The sequence below is a fragment of the Pan troglodytes genome, chromosome 10, assembly GCF_028858775.2.
Source record: "Pan troglodytes isolate AG18354 chromosome 10, NHGRI_mPanTro3-v2.0_pri, whole genome shotgun sequence".
In the NCBI taxonomy this organism is placed as follows: Eukaryota; Metazoa; Chordata; class Mammalia; order Primates; family Hominidae; genus Pan; species Pan troglodytes.
Genome location: NC_072408.2, coordinates 42804517 through 42825846, shown reverse-complemented (window position 1 = coordinate 42825846; position 21330 = coordinate 42804517). Strand labels below are relative to the sequence as shown.

General features: G+C 59.0%; 1 protein-coding gene and 1 long non-coding RNA gene across 8 annotated transcripts; one reads left to right on the top strand and one right to left on the bottom strand.

Annotated features, from left to right (window-relative positions):
- The first annotated feature begins 1314 nt into the window (after positions 1-1314).
- TNS2 (tensin 2) lies at positions 1315-21126 on the top strand. 7 transcript variants are annotated; one of them, XM_016923350.4, is made up of 29 exons: positions 1315-1452; positions 8635-8743; positions 9235-9272; positions 10191-10229; positions 10554-10592; positions 10744-10793; positions 11049-11220; positions 11962-12012; positions 12344-12466; positions 12557-12621; positions 13789-13872; positions 14343-14455; positions 14549-14609; positions 14803-14878; positions 15092-15221; positions 15337-15402; positions 15479-15592; positions 15813-17024; positions 17171-17321; positions 17441-18030; positions 18146-18235; positions 18581-18706; positions 18919-19011; positions 19142-19219; positions 19386-19463; positions 19855-20023; positions 20115-20183; positions 20324-20353; positions 20498-21126. In XM_016923350.4, exons 1-29 carry the CDS (start codon positions 1378-1380, stop codon positions 20634-20636), a joined length of 4230 nt encoding a protein of 1409 aa, XP_016778839.4. In that variant the 5' UTR covers positions 1315-1377; the 3' UTR covers positions 20637-21126. The 7 variants fall into 7 exon arrangements, 6 of the variants coding, with proteins under 6 accessions (XP_016778839.4, XP_003313723.5, XP_024203599.3 ...); XM_003313675.6 differs by lacking the exon at positions 1315-1452 and adding an exon at positions 3765-3847; XM_024347831.3 differs by lacking the exon at positions 1315-1452 and adding an exon at positions 4000-4151.
- On the bottom strand, positions 2036-3727 carry LOC104001531 (uncharacterized). The gene is made up of 3 exons (XR_673390.5): positions 3637-3727; positions 2745-2845; positions 2036-2440 (listed from the first exon to the last, which is right to left on the bottom strand). It is a non-coding gene; the product is annotated as an uncharacterized LOC104001531 (long non-coding RNA).
- Positions 21127-21330: the final 204 nt, after the last annotated feature.

Below are 21330 nucleotides of genomic sequence, written 5' to 3'. Positions count from 1 at the left end.
TGATGGCTGTGTACAGAAAGGGTAGAGAGGAAGGCCCTATGTCCCAAAAGGTACTCTAAAGTCAGAGAAAACCTGGGCTGTAATATGGCCACATCCTCATTTAAATTTAAAAAGACGTGTGTGGCCAGGTGCCATGGCTCACAGCTATAATCCCAGCACTGGGAGGCCAAGGCGGGCAGATCATGTGGTCAGGAGTTCTAGACCAGCCTGGCTAATAGGGTGAAACCCCGTCTCTACTAAAAATACAAAAATTAGCCAGGCATGGTGGTGTACACCTGTAGTCCCAGCTACTCAGGAGGCTGAGGCAGAAGAATCGCTTGAACCCGGGAAGTGGAGGTTGCAGTGGACCGGGATCGCACCACTGCACTCCGGCCTGGGTGACAGAGCGAGACTCTTGTCTCAATGGTTGCTCACACCTGTAATCCCAGCACTTTGGGAGGATGAGGCAGGAGAATCGCTTGAGCCTAGAAGTTTGAGACTAGTCAGGGCAACATGGCAAGACCCTGTCTCTACAAAAAAATAGAAAAATTATCCAGGTATGGTGGTGTATGCCCATAGTCGCAGCTACTTGGGAGGAAGGATCACTTGAACCCAGGAGGTCAAGGCTGCAGTGAGCTGTGATCACACCACTACACTCCAGCCTGGGCAACAGAGCAAGACCCTGTCTCAAAAAAAAAAGTGTGGGTCCACCCAGAAGCCCCCCAGCTGCAGGAATGGACCCAGGACTGGTCAGCCCTCATTGTCAACGTCTTGTAAATCTTGAACTACTGGACAAGTAGGGGGAAAGTGCAGGTGCAGCAACCTACTTCAAAAGGGCTAACTTGAGGCTGATTAGGTCCCGTGTGTCTCCCAGTCCACATTAGCCTCGTTTCTTCTCAATAGAATCAAGCACTATACTCTGGATCCCAAGGCACTAGGGTCCCAGTTCGTGCTGAGGGCGTCGCCTCAAGTGCTAAGCGAGCTCACAGCATCTGGTTTCTCAGGAAGTGAGAGAGCTACACATCTGCTCCTGGGAAGCATTATTTGTCAAATAAGCCTTGTTTCTCAGCAACCATTGTAGCCCCCAGGGCCACAAGTAAAGGGGGGCTTGCCTTCCCCTACCCTCCCCCAAAAGAAATTTGGAAGAGACGAGCTGAGCTGCTCCCCGCCCAGCTGCAGCAACCTCCTGCTTGGACAATACACCCTCTGTCCTCAGCCAGGAGATCCGCCTCTGGAGTTGGCTCTGCCCCTTCCCCCACTCTTCCTGGTTCCCAGCACCCAAACCCTCTACCGGAGTTCTCCTGACCCAGTGGTCTCCAGCCAGGACAGTCCCACACCTTCAAATCCTCCCCCTACAGTCCCCGCACCCCAAGGATCTGAGCACATTCAGTTACAGGCATGGGGTCACCCCAGACCATGGAAGAGGGGGTTCCATCTTCAGTGCCAAGATGGACCACCCTCTGCATAGTCAAGGTAAGAAAACCTGTGTGGAGGGAGGTCAGAGGTGCTCCTGAAATTGTTTGACCTTTACTAACATCAACCTGGCTTTCTCCTCCTCTCCTTCTTCCTCTCTGAAGCTCCTGCTGCTGTGAGCTGGAAATCAGGATGCCTGGCTGGCCCATGAACCACTCATTTTTGTTTCACTCCCACCAAGCTACCTCCTGTATAACTTCTCATTCTCAGCTTTTCTCAGCCCTTCCTGCAGCCCCCTTCTCCACTATCCCCACATTGAGAGTAGGAATCAAGCCTGAGCTGGGAGTTTGGCCACCCATCTTGTGACCCTTTTCCAATTCCTTGGAACCTCTAAAGTTCTTCCCATGGGCCTGCCAGGCAGCAGCAAAACCAGCATGTGTGAGGTTCGAGCCCTTACCCCTCACCTCTCTGGGGTCCAATCAAGTTCCTCTTTGAGTCCCAGTCTCTCCATTGGTAACTTTAGAGCTTAAGTAAAGGTACTCCCATGGCATCCATCCCAGAGCCCAGCCAAAGACCCTAAGGAATGCCGGGAAGAGCAAGATGTTAAAAGAGCTGGTTGAAGGCTCCAGAGACACGAACACAATTATCTCATGTATCTCGATTACATAATCAAATCTGGCCAAAATACATGGGACAACCTTCAGCCTTGCCCTTTCTCCAGGAGCCTCCAATCCCTGCCACTTTCCTCGGTATTCCCCTAACTCTTGCCTCTCCCCTCCTCCCAGTGCCTCCCTACTCATTCCCGCCTGGCTTCCCCCACCCCCACCTCTCCCGTCCCCAGTCCCCAGTGACTCCCACTGCTCTAACCTCTGAAACTGTCTATTGGACACCAACTCAACCAAGAGCAGTAAGATCAAGGCTCCCCAGTCCCAACCATATCCACCCCTCCCAAATGCCAATTTCTGGGTGGGGGGGACACACAGTCATCACGCACTTCTTCACAGACTCTTCTTCCGTGCGGCAAGATTGGAATCAGGTGCTCCACCCCCTGGAAATGAGAACCAGACTTCTCAGCCTTTGCCAAAGACAAGGGACCCAGTTGAGATGAGACGGGGAGGGAAAGAAGGCCTTAGAGCCAGTGGTACTGGCTGCTTTGGGCAAACACTGGGCATTGAGCCCTGGGCACCGGGTTCTCAGAATTCCAACCTTCCTTCCCCCCGCCCCTTTTCATCATGGAAAATCCAGCAGGGAGGGTGGAGGGAGAAAGTTTCAGGAAGTGCTCACTGCTAAAGGACGTTGGGGGAATGTAGGAATGGCAACAGGTTCAGAACTTCTAGGAAGATGTCCCCTACCTTATCCCTACCCTCCACCTTCTGCTCCAGGGTGGCACGACTCAAACCTGCCCTACGGCCCATTAGCTCCATTCCATGAAGTTCCTATCCAGTACCAGGCACTGCAAAAGAAGGGAATGAGGTCAGACCATAGAAAGAACTTCCGTCTCCATTTGGAAAGGCTGGACTCAAGTTAAATGTAAGGAAGACCTTCTCAGAGGTCTCCTGCGAACTGGGAATGACGGTCCAGCTCTTTAAAATAGGGCAATGGGCCGGGCACGGTGGCTCACGTCTGTAATCCCAGCACTTTGGGAGGCCAAGAAGGGGAAATCGCTTGAGCTCAAGAATTGGAGACCAGCCTGGGCAACATGGCGAAAACCCATCTCTACAAAAAATTAGCTCGGCGTGGCGGCGCCCATCTGTAGTCCCAGCTATTCGGGAGGCTGAGGTGGGAGGATCGCTTGAGCCTGGGAGGCAGAGGTTGCAGTGAGCCGAGATGGCGCCACTGCACTCCAGCCTGGGCGACAGAGACAGACTCCCGTCTCAATGAATAAAGCAGGGCAGTGGATGGGATGGCTGGAGCTGCTTGCGGGTGGAGATGGGGGCTTGAGCCTGACGGAAAGGTCCCCAGCTGTGAATCCTTTGAGAATACTAGCCCAGGAGAAGTCTCCTGTGGGGCAGAGGACCAGGGAAGGGTGTCCAATGACTTGGGCCAAAAGTAACACCAGGTGTCTTCACCTGATTCAGGCGCCCGCCTGGGTAGGGGACGCTAGCACCACCAGGCTAAGCCACGGGTGGTCCTCTCAGGTCAGGCCCAAGCCCAGGCACACTCCTGTGGGGAGGGTAAGAGGCTGACGCTGCGCGGCAGTTCCCTGTCCCCCTTGTTCCTAGTCCCTTCTGGACCTACGCCCACCGTTTCTTCTGCGTCTGTCTGGCTCGCGTGTTTCTTTCTGCCTGTGTCCCGCCGGGTCAGGCTCTCCCCGTCTCTCAGACTTTCCCGTCCCCGTGTCCTCCGCGGCCGTCTCTCTCCAACTCTCTCCCCCTCTCAGCCACTTCCTGTCTCCAGTATGTCCCTGGCGCGGCCCCGCTGGCCGTCTGCGCACCCTCTCTCCCCTCGGCTCTTTGTGAGTGTGGGTTCGCGGGAGAAGGTGGGGAGGAGAGGAGGCCGAGGGGTGGGGAGCTGGCGGAACGTGGGGATTGGAGCCGGGAGGGAGGAGGAGGAGGAGCGGGCTGCCACGGGCGCGGGCGCGGGGCGCGGCGGGGGCGGGAGGGAGCCCAGCCGAGCCCGGCCGCCCGCTCCCGCCACTGCCACCGCCTCCTCCTCCGCGTCCGCTCGGCGCGGGCACGGGCGGGATGGGCTGGCCCGGCGGCTCCCCCTGCTGCTGCCCCGCCCCGCCGCGCCCCCGCCCGGCCGGGCGCCCCCCGCAGGTGAGTGGCCGCGCCGCGCTGGGCGGGCGGCGGTCTCTGCGTCACGGCCGCGCGGGCAGTGCCAGGGGCGGGCGCCAGGGGGCGCGGGGCCGCCGGAGGTCGAGAGGGCGCGGGGCGCGGGGCGCGGCCCAGGGCTGGGGCCGGGGGCTCTGGCTGGCCGCGGAGAGCTGGGAGCAGCGGGAGGCCGGGACAGTGACTAGGGGGCGGGGCGCGGCCGCGGCCCTACTCGATCAGGCCGCCACGCCTTCCAGCACCCGGGGCGCACGGGGCCGCACGCCGTGCCACACACGCAGGCCCGGGACCCGGCAGCAGCTGGCAGCCGCGCTCGGGCCCCGGCCTGGCAGAGTGCGGGCGAACGTTTTCCTTTCCTGCTTCACATGTGGGACACTGAGGCCGTAAGCGGGCACAGATGAGGCTGATTCGACTCGCCAGCCCCGCTCTGCGGCCCCCTTCCGTCTCTGCCCCCATCCTCCAGACCCTTCTGGGAACACCCCCAGAGCCGCCGCCCTCCCTCGCTCCTTCCCTGGGCCTTACCCCTCCTCCGCGGCGGCCGGGCTCCCAGCCTCCCTTCCAACCACAGCTACTTCCAGGAAGGGGGGTGTGGGTGGAGGGGTTTCTCCAAACAAACCCAAGACTTCGGAGAGAGAGGGGGCCCGGCTGGGGGAGAGGTTGACAGGCTCTGGAATGTTACAGGCGGGAGGAGGGTGAGGGTCCAAGAGGGTCTAGTGATGCCTTCCCAGCCCTCCTCAAGTGAGCTACTTTTCCCCTCGGGACTGGCTCATAGGGATCCCATCCCTGCTTCCCTTCCGAGGTGCGAGTGCCACAGGATGGGAGGGACTCACAGCCACAGTGGATCCTGACCACCCCACCCCTCACCGAGCTCACTGCTTGGGCACCTCCTTGCTGGGTCTGGGTGGGGAGTGTGAGACCAGTGAAGGTGAGAGGATGTCTGGGGACCTGTTCCAGGTGAGGGGACTTTCAGCCCCTATGGAGGCAGCAGGAGAGTGAAGCATGTAGAGGAGTCCTGGTCAGGGCCATGTGCCATAGGAGCAGAAGCTGGGTCTGGACAGAAAAAAGCCACCCCCACTGCCCACCTTGTCACACTGCCCCATCTCCCCCAAGCAGGGCTGGGGGCTCGACAAGGCCAGGCCCGGTTGCCCACACTGGCCGGGGGCCTGGAATGTGCTGGGACACAGCCAGGCTGGCAGGATGGGGGTGGGTCACAGAGCCCGTGCTCCTCTCCAGTTACAGGCAGGGGGCCCAGGCCTGCCACACAGATGCCACGTTCTGGCCAGGATATCCTGGGGACACATTTCTTGGCCTGGAAAATTGGAGCTTCCAGGGAGAGGTCTCAGGCTAGGCCCAATCCAGTCAGGTCCTCGCAAGGGTCTCAAGTGGGCACCCACAGCAGGCCTCACCCCAGAGAATGCAGGATTCTTCATCCCAGGGAACCCATCCTGATGGATATGAAGGAGCAGGAAGCAAGTAGAAGGGACTCCGTGGGAGAAGCCAGGGCTGGGGGAGTTGCCTGAGTACTGGGACATTCAATAAATACCATGCAAATGAGAGGGGCACATTTGCACATTCTTTCAAGTGACAGCTATAGCCTGTCCCAGGGGCTGCTGTCCACAGCTTGGGGCTGAAGACTCCCAGGCCATTAACCCCTTAGCTTTTAGGAAGATTACTCCCCCTTTTCCAAGGCCCCATCCACCTCCCTCCCTTGACTCCCAGGACGGGAAGTTGGCCATGTTCCCAGGAGGGAGGCGGGAGGCCCATGGATGGGGGTGGAGTATGTGTTGGGAGGGGGGACCTCCTGTCCAGTCCTCAGGCCCTGGGACAGCTGCTGAGGAAGGAGAGCAGACCCAGGAGAGCCATGAAGGTAGTACTTAGGCTTCGGGGTTGCCGCGGGGGGAGGGTGCAGCCCTTGGGTAGAGAGCCCAAGTTGCAGGGCTGGAAAGAGGGCTAGGGATCTGTGAGATCATGTCTGAAACAAAGCCAGGGAATGGGTGAGTGGGGGGCACTGTGTCAGGAGCAGAAACCTGGGGGCTTTCAGGAGAAGGGCCTCATATGCCTTAGGCTGTGGCAGGAGAATGGATTACTCCCCAAACCTGAGCAAAGCAGTCTTGTGGCTGGAACTTGGCCTTGCAAGGTGTATTGAGGGTAAAGGTGGGCGGTGCATGCTTTCCTTTTCCTACTTCATAACGAGTGAAACTGAGACAGGAAGGGGGCCCCCAGTCCCATTTTTACCTGACTCTCAGGACACACTCGGGATCCTGGGCCTGCCTGCTGGTAGTAGTTCCCAGCTCCACTCCCTCCCCAGCGGAAGTCCCTCAAGAGCTTGAGAGTTCAGGCTGGAGCCTGGCTGGGACACACTGTTCCCCACTTGCCCTTTAGCCCTGCCCCGAGACCAGAATTCTCACCCGGCCCCACTGGGGAGGGGCAGGATCTCAAGACCATGGATCTCTGCAGATCCCTGGAGAGTGTGGTGTCCCAGGTGTGGGACAACTCCAGAGTTGGGGGAGTAGGGGGAGCAAAAGATCACAGGCTGACACTCCCAGCAGGGTAGATCCTGGGAATCTGATCTCCTGGCCTCCCCCACATCCTCCCCCCTCCACTTCCTGGAGCAGCGACCTGCCCCCTTCCCGCCTGCACTTCCCTCCACTTCCAGGGCCGGGCTTCTCCTCACACCAGCCAGACAGCCTACCCTCCGCCCAGGGGAAGCGGCTGCCTCCGCCAGGCCGCTTCCAGGAAGCCCCGGGCCAGGCCCCAGCATTGTTCAGGCCCTGGGGCCAGCACCCCAGCCAGCCGAACACCATGAAGTCCAGCGGCCCTGTGGAGAGGCTGCTCAGAGCCCTGGGGAGGAGGGACAGCAGCCGGGCCACAAGCAGGGTAGGAGTGCCCACCAGCTGGGCAAAAGAGGGGCAGGGGTGGAGGTGCGGGCAGTGGGGGAGGGGACCAGGAATCAGGCCAGGCCTTCTTCCCAATTTCAGCTTCCTCAGCCTTCTTCCCTGGCCCAGCATCCCCTCCGGAGTGGCCAGGGCTGTAGTGTGAGGGGATGTTTGGGTTAGAGTAGGTCCTGCTGTCTGTTTTGGCTCCTCTCACCTTCCCTGCTCTAGCCTGGGCCAACCCCAGGAGGTCCTGGCCCCCCAACATAAGCCCCAGGTGCCTCACTCCAGGACTTTGCCACGCGCTATCCAGGTATCCTCCAGCAGGCTCAGAGATCATCAGGCCCCTTCCCTGGCCCAGGGAAGTCTGAGGGAAATGGGGTGGCAGCGTGGAAAAAGAGAGAGGAGAGGGAGTCAGGAGTGCTTTGGAACTGGAGGTTTGCTTTCCACTGACAACATCCATATCTGCTGCTAATGCCAACATGCTGCCAAGTGTCTTAGTGGGTCCCACAAAGTTGGTCCAGCCCAGAAGAGTTGCAGGGACAGTCAAGAAACCAGAGGTGCTGCCCACATCCCCATCACTCCCTTTCCCAACTTCCCAGCCTTGCCCCAAAAGCAGCAGCTCAGGACAACCTGAGATACTACTGTGATGGGTCCCCGGGAGGAGGACAGCAGGAGTCTGAACTCCAGAGGAGGGGGAATATGGGTAAAACAGAGAGATGGCAAGGAGACAAGCTGTCCCCAGACAGAGGATGGGAGGAGAGAACCCACAGTGGGAGGGGAAGGGACTGAGATAGGCCTGGGCCATAAGGGGGCATCCCAGGCTCCTGCCTCACTGCATCTCTGGGTCAGGAGGGGCTGAACAGGGAATCTGGTCCACTCCTTTCTCATTCAATGCGTGAATCCCAAGTGCCAGGGTGCAGGGGGTCGGGGGAGAACTCACAGCATCCAAAGCCAGCTAAACATCTCTCCCCAGTGACAGGCCTCTATCTGTTTCCCTCCAGCATGACCACCCCCCTTACACAATTGCTGTCTGCTGCCTCAATGCACAATGAGTAAACATGTTGTTCTGACTGTGGGGGAGGAGGGCATGTCAGCTGCCTGGAGCGTGGGGACAGCAGGAGCTAAAGGAGCAGGACTGGCTGAGGCCACTCCTGCCGGCTCAGTCTGGTGCTGCAGGACTGACATACAACACATATGTTTGGAACCTCCCTGCTCACTCTGCACACAGGTCTCCATGCGGGGAGGACAAGATGGGAAGAGTCAGGGAGTACCCTTACCACACCAGGGGGAAAGCCTGAGCATGGAGGCTTTCCCACAAGGGCATCACACACCAGGGCCATGTGAGGGGCCCAAGTGATCCCCTGGGGAGGAGCTGACCCAGCAAAGGTGACGCAAGGGGTCAGATTCCATGCACAGTTGAGGACAGGCCCCATGACCGCCCTGAAGCAGCTGTGGCCAAGTGCGTCCTACAAGTTTGAGGGCTTGATCTGGACGGAGAAAACCAGTGCAGTGCTAAGGCAAGGCTCCTGCCCAGTCCCGGAGATGGAGATGGGCCCACTGGGAACTCACACCTCTGTTTGTCCCTCCACCTTCAGCCTAGGAAAGCTGAGCCTCATAGCTTCCGGGAGAAGGTTTTCCGGAAGAAACCTCCAGTCTGTGCAGTATGTAAGGTGACCATCGATGGGACAGGCGTTTCGTGCAGAGGTGAGGCGCTCTGTCCTGTGACTCTGAGACCCTCCACCCAGTACCACTGTGTTGCACAACTCCAGCAGGCCAGCTCACACAATCTCAAATGTAATATGCTGCTCCTGGATTAGGCACAATGGCAGCTAAGAAGCAGCTGCCTCCCCCTTCAGATGGCCCTGGCTCCCCATGACAGACACCTCCCATAACCCAGGAGAGCCAGTACTCTCCACCACCTTCCCATCCTGACTTGTGACGGTAGTCTTCCTTCCCTCTCTTCCTCCTCACCTCCACCCACCCTGGAACGTTACCCCTGGCCTGGGCAGTAGTACCCCACTGCCACACTCTTCCCTCAAAACCTAGCCCTGCTCCTCTGCCCCAGCCAGCCCAGTCCAGGTGGGATCTTGGAAGTCCCAGGGTCTGGTTCCAGGGTCTGGGAGATGAGGGAAGGCCATTCCTTCCACTGTCCCACAGGCCCCTGCTAACCCCTCTCCTCCCCTTACCTTCCCTAGTCTGCAAGGTGGCGACGCACAGAAAATGTGAAGCAAAGGTGGGTATCTGATTCTACCTGATAGGGGGAGAGGGTCTGGAGTCCCTTCCTCCTCCCAAACAGGCTTCTGCAACCACACTGGCATCAACCCTCCACCTCCACCCCTCTCACCACTGGGGAACCCCTCCTGGGTGGGAGGGGTGCTGTACTGGGCCCTTTAAGAACCACCCTACTCCGCCTTCTGGAGGGCTGGCCAGCCCAGGCGGGTGGACAGCAAGACAGCGTTTGTCTTGGTGCTGTGCCCAGGCTGCAGCTGGCGAGAGGATGGGGGTAGGGAAGAGGAGGAGAATGAGGAGGAGGAAGGGTGGGGTGGGTGGGGAGTGGGGGAGCAGGATTTCAGAGACTGGGCAGCCGGATGGGCTGTGCCTTCCCTCTGGGGAAGGGTCCTCAAAATGCCTGGGCGGGTCTTGTCTTGGGCCCTGGAAAAACTGGGCCTTTCCAGGTATAAGCTGTAGATAGCACCCACTGTCCACTGGGGACCTGAGACAGCCCTGTCTCTGAGGAGGTCCCCTGGTCCTGTTCCTTCAGGGCAGGGGGAGGAGGGTCCCAGGGCCCTGGAGCTGGCTTGGGGGAGCTGTGTGCCCAGGGGCGGGGTCTCCTAGTGAAAGAAGCCAGTGTCCGTCCCTGGCCATGGCCTGCCTGCGTGGCTCTATATATAACTCCTGCCCTACAGCTGGATGAATGGGGGTCTGTGAGGGCTGGGGGCTGAGCGCCAAGAGCAACAAGTGGGGGGCCTGGGGGGTGGGGGACCAAGAGGCCAGAGGGGAGGTGCCCTTAAATAGCACAACCTCAGCTGGAGCCTGTGCCCATCCACTGAAGGCCCCTCCACCTTCCTCCTGAAGCTGAGGGGCTGCCCCATCCTCAAGCCCACGAGAGCCCTTCACCAGGAGCTCAGTTCCTTACTCGGTCCCCTTCCAGGTGACTTCAGCCTGTCAGGCCTTGCCTCCCGTGGAGTTGGTGAGTGCGCTCTGGGATGGGGTGGGGAGGGCAAGGAACCTGGCCATGGTGTCCAGAGGTCTGGTGGCTCCAGAGAGGGCCCCCAGGAGATGACCTTGAACGGAGTGCTGTGGGTATTGCTCATCCTACGAGGAAAGAAAAAACTGTCTGAGTCCTCTGCTGATCTTGTGCCCTTGGGCCTGCTGGGGGTAGGACTCCTCTCCCCTTATCCAGTACAGCCTTCAAAAGGACACTGACATTCCCTTCCCCTGTCCCCAAGGCCCACACTGGTCCTTGCCCCTGCTGTAACTAACCACTCCCTTTTCCTCCCCCATCTCCCTCTAGCGGCGAAACACGGCCCCAGTCAGGCGCATAGAGCACCTGGTAAGGTGATGCTGGAGGAGGAGGGGGAAGCAGGTAGCTTTGGGAGTAAGGATCTAGATTTCCTGAAGACAAAAGTGCATGGCTCTGGAGTGGGCAGTCTAGAGTAGGGCGTACCCAAAGAGATGTCTAGACACTGTCTGTTAACCACCAGGGATCCACCAAATCTCTGAACCACTCAAAGCAGCGCAGCACTCTGCCCAGGTAAGTGAGGGTGCTGGGGTGGTCCCACGTGACCCCCTTTCCGCCGGCCCCACATCTCAGCCCAGGGCACTGCCCCGCAACAGAACTCCCCGGGACAGCCCCCCACCCCCAAAGCGGTATTCTCCCTCCGGACCGATCCACCCACCCTCAGGACCCAGCAGGCTTCACCTGCTGCCCAACAGACAGCCTTCCCATCACACTAGCCACCTCCGGGTGCCCCGCCCCTGCGTTCATGCGTAGGCTCCTCCTCCCCAGGAGCTTCAGCCTGGACCCGCTCATGGAGCGGCGTTGGGACTTAGACCTCACCTACGTGACGGAGCGCATCTTGGCCGCCGCCTTCCCCGCGCGGCCCGATGAACAGCGGCACCGGGGCCACCTGCGCGAGCTGGCCCATGTGCTGCAATCCAAGCACCGGGACAAGTACCTGGTGAGGGGCGGGGCCATCAGGAGTCCGCCAATGAGAGGGTTGTGGGGTCCAGATGGGCGAGGCTAATCACTGACGTCACCAGCGGAGGCGAGGCCGCCAGGGGGCGGGACCAGAGTGGTGGGGGTGGGGGCGGGGCCCGGAGCGCGGCCTGGAGCGGAGCGGAGAATCCTGGAACGCTGGCGACGTGGCTGTGACTGGCTAGGCCGGGCCTTAGCTACCTTTTTATTTTCTTTATTTATTTACCTTTTTTTTGAGACGGGGTCTCACTTTGTTGCCCAGGCTGGAGTGCAGTGGCACGATCTCACCTCACTGCAACCTCCTCCACCCGGGCTCAAGCGATTCTCCCACCTCAGCCTCAGTAGCTAGGATTACAGGCGTGCGTCACTCACGCCCAGCTAAATTTTTTTTTTTTTTTTTTTTTTGTATTTTTTGTAGAGACGGGGTTTCGCCATGTTGGCCAGGCTGGTCTCAAGACTCCAGGGCTCAAGCGATCCACACCCGGCAAATTTTTGTATTTTTAGTAGAGATGAGGTTTCACCATGTTGGCCAGGCTGGTCTCGAACTCCTGACCTCAGGTGATCCGCCCGCCTCGGTCTCCCAAAGTGCTGGGGTTATAGGCGTAAGTTACTGAGACCGGCCTGCACCTTATTTTAGAGGAAGATTCTTACTTAGGATCCACCTCCACCTCGTGCCTCATTGCCGGAGATCATTTCTGTCTAAAGCCCTCCCCCTTTATTTCAGCTCTTCAACCTTTCAGAGAAAAGGCATGACCTGACCCGCTTAAACCCCAAGGTATGAAGGAAATGGCCTGCCCAACCATTAAACCAAGCCACCCCAACCCCAGAAGCCCCCAACTTCCTCGTTATTAATAGTAGCAATTGGCATCTACTTCACTCTTAAGCACTTTCCCACTCTCCCATGATGTATTACTGGAGACACCCCAAAACGTGATGCAGCAGGTATCAGCCCATTGTATGGATAAGGAAAGTGCTGAGGCTATCATGGACAACCAGCAGACCCCCAACCTTGCCCCCGGACCCCTATGCCCTGTCCCCTTTCCACCCTGCCCATCTCTCTCTGTTGGTGGCCCCCAGCCCCAGTTGCACCCCTGCATTCTCCCCAGGTTCAAGACTTCGGCTGGCCTGAGCTGCATGCTCCACCCCTGGACAAGCTGTGCTCCATCTGCAAAGCCATGGAGACATGGCTCAGTGCTGACCCACAGCACGTGGTCGTACTATACTGCAAGGTGGGCCAGGACCTCGGGTTCCCTGGTGCCTGGAGGTTCCAGGTCAGCCTGGAGCTCCCAGACCCTCATCCCTGTCTCTCTGTCTGTCAGGGAAACAAGGGCAAGCTCGGGGTCATCGTTTCTGCCTACATGCACTACAGCAAGATCTCTGCAGGGTGAGGCTCCCAGCGCCTGAGTAGCTGCTTCCCCAGTGGCCCTTTCTCCAGCTGGCCCCTTAGGAACCCATCTCCCCTGGAGCCCACATCTTCGTTGAGAGTCCTTTGCTGTCAGCTTAGCATTTCCACCTCCCTTTTATCACTAGTACTGCAACATAGTCTGCAGCAGATGGTCTGTAGAGTTTCCTGGGGCAGCCACAAACAGGGTGGTGTAAAACAGTGGAAATGGGCCGGGTGCGTTGGCTCACGCCTGTAATCCCAGCACTTTGGGAGGCTGAGGTGGGCAGGTCACCTGGGGTCAGGAGTTTGAGACTAGGCTGGCCAGGTGAAACCCCATCTCTACCAAAAATATAAAAATATAAAAATTAGCTGGGCGTGGTGGTGGGCGCCTGTAATCCCAGGTACTCAGGAGGCTGAGGCAGGAGAATTGCTTGAACCCAGGAGACGGAGGTTGCAGTGAGCCCACATGGTGCCACTGCACTCCAGCCTGGGTGACAGAGTCAGACTCCGTCTCAAAAAAAACAAAAACAAAACAAAACAAAAAACAGTGGAAATGTACTCTCTCACAGTTCTGGAGGCCAGAAGCCCCAAACCAAGCTGTCAGCAGGCCCTTGCTCCGTCTGAGACTCGGGATAGAATCCTTCCTTGTCTCTTTCTAGCTTCCAGTGGTGGCCGGCAAGCCTTGGCATTCCTTGGTTTGCAGACACATCACTGTAATCGCTGCCTCTGTCATCACATGGTGTTCTCCCTGTGCGTCTCTGTCTGTGTCTCTTCCTCTCTTCTTATAAGGACACCAATCATATTGGATTCAGGGTCCACCCTCCTTCAGTATGGTCTCATCTTAACTAATTATGTCTGCAATGGCCCTATTTCCAAATAAGGTCACATTCTGAGGTACATGTCTTTTGGGGGGATATAATTCAACCCATAAGATGGTTTTGTTGCTCCGTTTTACAGATGAAAAAACTAAAGTTCAGGGAACAATTGCCTGAGGCCCAACAACTAGTAAAGTGACTGTACATGGTGCTTCTCATTCTCATTACCACCACTGTGGGCTTCTTCTAGACTTAGAGAATCATATTTCTCCTCCATCCTCTGGGGCTTAGGGATGGGAGGCCAGGATGAAGATTAATCCCTAATCCCCAACACTGGCCTTGCTGTCCCCAGGGCGGACCAGGCACTGGCCACTCTTACCATGCGGAAATTCTGCGAGGACAAGGTGGCCACAGAACTGCAGCCCTCCCAGCGTCGGTGAGCAGCCTGGGTGGGGATGGGCCAGAGGAGCAGCTCCCTTCATGGCTACCAAGGCCAAGACTCTCTTATTCATGCAGCACACCTTCACTGAGTGTGCCAAGCGCCGTGCCAGGTGCTGAGAATTCAAAGTGGACAAAGCCCCTGCTCTCATGGAGCTTTCATCCTAGTAGGGTGGAAGGCAGTAGACCTGGGAATAAATAGACGAGGAGATCAGTCATAAAGAGAACCTGAAGGACAGTCAGGGCCTGCCACTATAAAGTGAAGCAGAGCTCTGGGGAAAGAGCTTTGAGGCAGAGGGGAGCAGGAGGGATTGAGGTTAGATGCAAGGAAGAACTTTCTGGTGACCCAGAAGATGGGAAGGAAGTGCTGAGCGGAAGGGCCAGCCTTCTAAGGGTGGATGGTTGAAATGATACAAGGTGACCTCCTGAGGAAAAGGCTTATGTTCTCCTTGACACGCCCTCCACCAGATACATCAGCTACTTCAGTGGGCTGCTATCTGGCTCCATCAGAATGAACAGCAGCCCTCTCTTCCTGCACTATGTGCTCATCCCCATGCTGCCAGCCTTTGAACCTGGCACAGGTGAGTCTGCCTGAGATGTGCTCCCTAGGGAGAGCCACCTTCAGGCCCTCTCCACTCAGCACCCCTCCTGTGCCTTTTCCTCTGCCCCTCCAGGCTTCCAGCCCTTCCTTAAAATCTACCAGTCCATGCAGCTTGTCTACACATCTGGAGTCTAGTGAGTGCTCTATTCCCAGGTCCCTGACACTTCATGACCAGGGCTCCTCTGGCTCCTGCATTCCTGCTTCTCCAACCTCCCTAGACACTTGGGCAGGGCTCAGACTCTGGTCTCCTGGCTCCCCCTGACTGCATAGCTGCCTCTGCACGCAGGAGCTTCTGGTTCATCTCTGCCTTCTCCTCTCTCCCCACAGTCACATTGCAGGCCCTGGTCCCCAGCAGCTTTGCATCAGCCTGGAGCCAGCCCTCCTCCTCAAAGGCGATGTCATGGTGAGGGGGGTCCTGTCAACAAGAAGAATCCTGGAGATGGGGCAGGGGTTGGTGGTGTAGCGGCACAGTCACCAATTTGAGACAGATTGGAGAGCAAGTAGGGAGATCACCTTGAGATCAAGGCAGGGCAGAAGCTGTGACCAGGCAGTCCCCAGGGTGGAAGCGCAGAAGAGGACATGAGGCCTGATCCCCAGCCTCCTGCCTTTCCCCCAGGTAACATGTTATCACAAGGGTGGCCGGGGCACAGACCGGACCCTCGTGTTCCGAGTCCAGTTCCACACCTGCACCATCCACGGACCACAGCTCACTTTCCCCAAGGACCAGCTGGACGAGGCCTGGACTGGTGAGTCTGAGACAAGTGGCCTGGGGCTGGAGTCCAGGTGGCAGGCAGGTGGCAGGCAGGCAGGAGAGTGTGGTATGGGCCAGGGGCCTGGTTCTTCACTGTCCACTCCCCATAGATGAGAGGTTCCCCTTCCAAGCCTCCGTGGAGTTTGTCTTCTCCTCCAGCCCCGAGAAGATCAAAGGTAAGAGCAGGGACATGGGCTGGGGACTGAGGGCCGCCTCTCCCCTGCTCCCCAATACTCGAGTGGCCTTCCACAGGCAGCACTCCACGGAACGACCCCTCAGTCTCTGTCGACTACAACACCACTGAGCCAGCCGTGCGCTGGGACTCCTATGAGAACTTCAACCAGCACCACGAGGACAGTGTGGATGGTGAGCAGGGCAGCCTGCAGGGTGGGAGGTACAGGGTTGTGGCGGGACCCTGGGGGGTGGTGCCAGGGAGAAGCACACTCCCTCCTCCCCAGGCAGAGCCCACTCCCGAGAGACACCCCCGGCCCGACAGCTGTCTCCAGTGCCATCCCCTCTCATGAATTTTCTCTCTCCCTCCTTATTCCCCGCTTGCCCTCCCTCCCTGATCCTCTTCCCCACTCAGGCTCCTTGACCCACACCCGGGGTCCCCTGGATGGCAGTCCTTATGCCCAGGTGCAGCGGCCTCCCCGGCAGACCCCCCCGGCACCCTCTCCAGAGCCTCCACCACCCCCCATGCTCTCTGTCAGCAGCGACTCAGGCCATTCCTCCACACTGACCACAGAGCCGGCTGCTGAGTCCCCTGGCCGGCCGCCCCCTACAGCTGCTGAACGGCAGGAGCTGGATCGCCTCCTAGGAGGCTGCGGAGTGGCCAGTGGGGGCCGGGGAGCTGGGCGCGAGACGGCCATCCTAGATGACGAAGAGCAGCCCACTGTGGGCGGAGGCCCCCACCTCGGAGTGTATCCAGGCCACAGGCCTGGCCTCAGCCGCCACTGCTCCTGCCGCCAGGGCTACCGGGAGCCCTGCGGGGTTCCCAATGGGGGCTACTACCGGCCAGAGGGAACCCTGGAGAGGAGGCGACTGGCCTACGGGGGCTATGAGGGATCCCCCCAGGGCTACGCCGAGGCCTCGATGGAGAAGAGGCGCCTCTGCCGATCGCTGTCAGAGGGGCTATACCCCTACCCACCTGAGATGGGGAAACCAGCCACTGGGGACTTTGACTACCGCGCCCCAGGCTACCGGGAGGTGGTCATCCTGGAGGATCCTGGGCTGCCTGCCCTATACCCATGCCCAGCCTGCGAGGAGAAGCTGGCACTGCCTACAGCAGCCTTGTATGGACTGCGGCTGGAGAGGGAGGCTGGAGAAGGGTGGGCAAGTGAGGCTGGCAAGCCTCTCCTGCACCCAGTGCGGCCTGCGCACCCGCTGCCTCTGCTCTTGCCTGCCTGTGGGCATCACCATGCCCCGATGCCTGACTACAGCTGCCTGAAGCCACCCAAGGCAGGCGAGGAAGGGCACGAGGGCTGCTCCTACACCATGTGCCCCGAAGGCAGGTATGGGCATCCAGGGTACCCTGCCCTGGTGACATACAGCTATGGAGGAGCAGTTCCCAGTTACTGCCCAGCATATGGCCGCGTGCCTCATAGCTGTGGCTCTCCAGGAGAGGGCAGAGGGTATCCCAGCCCTGGTGCCCACTCCCCACGGGCTGGCTCCATTTCCCCGGGCAGCCCGCCCTATCCACAATCTAGGAAGCTGAGCTACGAGATCCCTACGGAGGAGGGAGGGGACAGGTACCCATTGCCTGGGCACCTGGCCTCAGCAGGACCCTTGGCATCTGCAGGTGAGGGGCACCAGAGTGCGGAGTGCCCAGGGCAGAGGAGGTTCTGGAATATGGTGGGGAAGTCAAGGGGGAACAGGGTGAGAAACAGCTAAGCCAGACAGAAGAGCCCCATCCTGCTCACAGCCCACCTCTCCCCTTCACTGCAGAGTCGCTGGAGCCGGTGTCCTGGAGGGAGGGCCCCAGTGGGCACAGCACACTGCCTCGGTCTCCCCGAGATGCCCCATGCAGTGCTTCGTCAGAGTTGTCTGGTCCCTCCACGCCCCTGCACACCAGCAGTCCAGTCCAGGGCAAGGAAAGGTATGCAGAGGGGCCGGGGATGCTCGAGTGCTTTCTTGTCCAAGCAGTTGATGAAGGCAGGTGGGGTGGGAGCAGCCACAATGGGGGCTCTGCTGACCATCTGCCCTTCCACCCTACAGCACCCGGCGACAGGACACCAGGTCCCCCACCTCAGCGCCCACTCAGAGACTGAGTCCTGGCGAGGCCTTGCCCCCTGTTTCCCAGGCAGGCACCGGAAAGGCCCCTGAGCTGCCGTCGGGAAGTGGGCCTGAGCCTCCGGCCCCTAGCCCAGTCTCTCCGACCTTCCCTCCCAGCTCGCCCAGTGACTGGCCTCAGGAAAGGAGTCCAGGGGGCCACTCAGATGGCGCCAGTCCTCGGAGCCCTGTGCCCACCACACTTCCTGGCCTCCGCCACGCCCCCTGGCAAGGCCCTCGAGGTCCCCCAGACAGCCCAGATGGGTCTCCCCTCACTCCTGTGCCTTCCCAGATGCCCTGGCTTGTGGCCAGCCCAGAGCCGCCTCAGAGCTCACCTACACCTGCTTTCCCCCTGGCTGCCTCCTATGACACCAATGGCCTTAGCCAGCCCCCACTTCCTGAGAAACGCCACCTGCCCGGGCCGGGGCAACAGCCAGGACCCTGGGGCCCAGAGCAGGCATCATCGCCAACCAGAGGCATCAGTCACCATGTCACCTTCGCACCTCTGCTCTCAGATAATGTCCCCCAAACCCCAGGTATAAAGGCCTTGAGGGGGTTGGTGCCACCTTGAGAGAAGCCTTTCTCCTGGGATGTAGCATGGATGGGGACCCGGGTACCCTGGGGTCTGAACCTACTCCCTCCCTGTCCTAGAGCCTCCTACACAAGAGAGCCAAAGCAATGTCAAGTTTGTCCAGGATACATCCAAGTTCTGGTACAAGCCACACCTGTCCCGTGACCAAGGTGAGAAGCCAGCCTGCCCCCACCCCACTCCATCCCACCTTCCAGGGTGTCTGTCTTGGCTTTAAGTCCCATCCTGTTGAAGCTCTTGGCTCCTCCTGTCTGAGCTGTGTTTACTCTTGGCTGAGTGTTTACCAGCAGGTGATTCTGGGCTTTGGGCCAAGGTGGTGAGATCCAACATGGTCAAAACCCCTGTGAACTCTAGAGCCCTGGCCTCATACTCTTACCACCACCACAGCTGTCATGGCAGAGACCATGGAGCTTGGCAGCAGAGGAGGGGGGCTGCATGGGGCTCAGTCCACCCCTGTGAAAAATCCTCCCCACTGCCCGCTACCTCTCACCCTGCAGCCATTGCCCTGCTGAAGGACAAGGACCCTGGGGCCTTCCTGATCAGGGACAGTCATTCATTCCAAGGAGCTTATGGGCTGGCCCTCAAGGTGGCCACACCGCCACCCAGTGCCCAGCCCTGGAAAGGTACAGAACACCCAAACCTGAGTGGGGTGGGGATGAAGTTGGGGGTGGTGCCAGAGGCAAGGTAACAGGGCGGGTGGGGGTGCTGTGCTGGCCATGCCGCTGTGGAGGGGAGAGGTAGGAAAAGACCTCAGCTGCTCGGGAAAGAATCCCATTAGGGAAGAAGCTGGAACCTGGAATCCTAAAGCCGCAATCTTCCCCTCTCCTCCTCTCAGGGGACCCCGTGGAACAGCTGGTCCGCCATTTCCTCATCGAGACTGGGCCCAAAGGGGTGAAGATCAAGGGCTGCCCCAGTGAGCCCTACTTTGGTGAGAAGCAGGAGCCTGGGGAAGGCTACGTTGGATCGGTTTAGGGAGATGCCAAGGGATCTCAGGAGGATGGAAGGGAAAGGCGGGGCACCCTGGGCATCTCAGGACTTTCCTACCTCCTCTCCCACAGGCAGCCTGTCCGCCTTGGTCTCCCAGCACTCCATCTCCCCCATCTCCCTGCCCTGCTGCCTGTGCATTCCCAGCAAAGGTGAGTGTCTGGTCATCTGTCCTCCCCACTTCTCCCTACCCCCTGCAGCCAAAGCAGGATCCAGAGGTCTTGGCTCCCCGCCTTCCCTTGGGGAAGCAGAGGGAGTGCTCCAGCCTGGGGAACACCCTGCCTTCTGAGTTTCCCTGTCGGTTCTCATTGCCCTCAGATCCTCTGGAAGAGACCCCAGAGGCTCCAGTGCCCACCAACATGAGCACAGCGGCAGACCTCCTGCGTCAGGGTGCTGGTAGAGACTTCCCCTCCACTCCCCTCCCTCTCCCTGGGCACCAAGGGGGCATTGTGGATACAGGGCATGGGGCACTGAAAGGCCTTGAGGTGGGTGAGCCCTGGCCAACCCATGAGGGCAGGGGAGCCCCATACTGTTGGGGATGAGGAATTGGGTCCTCAGCCTAGGTTCTCAAAGTCTCATGAACAAGACGATCATGGGGTGGTAGCAGGGAGGCTTCTCTGCCTCGCTTCTGACTGTAGATCCAGTAGAGTCATGGAATCTGCCTTTTTAACAAGTCACCTATGTGATTGTAAAGCATGTGACAGCAGTAGCTGGGGAATGTGCAAGAGCTGGTGGGGGTGGCTAGGGGATGGGCACTCCCTCCCTGACCCACTCCCTGCCCCTGTAGCCTGCAGTGTGCTCTACTTGACCTCAGTGGAGACAGAGTCACTGACGGGCCCCCAAGCTGTGGCCCGGGCCAGCTCTGCAGCTCTGAGCTGTAGCCCCCGCCCGACACCAGCTGTTGTCCACTTCAAGGTGTCAGCCCAGGGCATTACACTGACGGACAACCAAAGGAAGTATGTATACTCAGCCCTGTAGAACCCCATGCTTAAGGCCCCTGGGGGCTCATGTTTCTGAGTGTGACCTTCCTCATCCTCCTCCTTGCAGGCTCTTCTTTCGCCGCCATTATCCAGTGAACAGCATCACCTTCTCCAGCACTGACCCTCAAGACCGGAGGTGACTCTCCCTCCAAACCCTTTGCCCCAAATCCCCATGGTCCCACCAGGTCCCAGCTCCCAGCCCCAGCCCCAGCCCCGGCCCCCCTTCAGCAGCTGTCCCCTGGGGTGTGCATCTTCACACTTCTTCTCCTTCTGCAGATGGACCAACCCAGACGGGACCACCTCCAAGTAAGCCTCCCCACGAATTCAGCCTCTTCCTTCTAAGGGACCAGGGCGCCGCTGTCCTCTCAATGCTGGCATTTGATTTGTCTCACCAAGGCCATCCCTTGTGGAAGGAATGTTAAGCCCCTTCCCCACCCTTTATCCCCCTAGGATCTTTGGTTTCGTGGCCAAGAAGCCGGGAAGCCCCTGGGAGAATGTGTGTCACCTCTTTGCAGAGCTTGACCCAGATCAGCCTGCTGGCGCCATTGTCACCTTCATCACCAAAGTTCTACTGGGCCAGAGAAAATGAAGGAAGGCCACAAGCTCAGAGCCCACATCGACACTGCACCCCTCCCAGCACCCCACAGCCCTCACATCCCCTGGCCTGGACCCAGGAGACCCAGGAGAAAGCACCCTCCCTTAGGAATGAGGAGTGGGCATCAGGCCTGGGACACTGCTCTCCCTCCCCGCCCCCAGCCTGCTAAGTTAAGTGGACAGGCCCACAAGATGACCTTGCATGTGAGCAGATGGCAGAGATGGGTGTGTGAGGGGTGAGGAGGCATCAGCAGTTGAGCCCCGAAGGAGATCAGGCAGCCCCACCTACAGGAGAACGTCAGCCCTCCAGGGGATCAGCCCCTGCCAGTTCCACCCAGCTGCAGGTCCCAGCATGGCAGGGATGGGAGAGGGGTGGGGAGCAAGTCACTGCCTCCTCTGAGCAGAGATTCAGAGTAGGATCACATGAATAGGGGAAAAAAGAGAGTCTATTTTTGTCTAATAATAAAGAATTTCTATAAACTTTAGCCGAAATTGGAGTCAACACTTATTCACGGGAAGGTCAAAGCCTCATCTCCCAGGGGACGTATCTGTGCTCAGGCCTATAGCCAGGCCCATGGAACATATGATTCCCATCCCTGGCCCAACATTGGTCCACATCTCCCCACGAGCAAGCTGCCTTCGGCTGCCCCCATCCAGCAGTCCTGTTCCTAGCCCTGTGGACTAGAAAG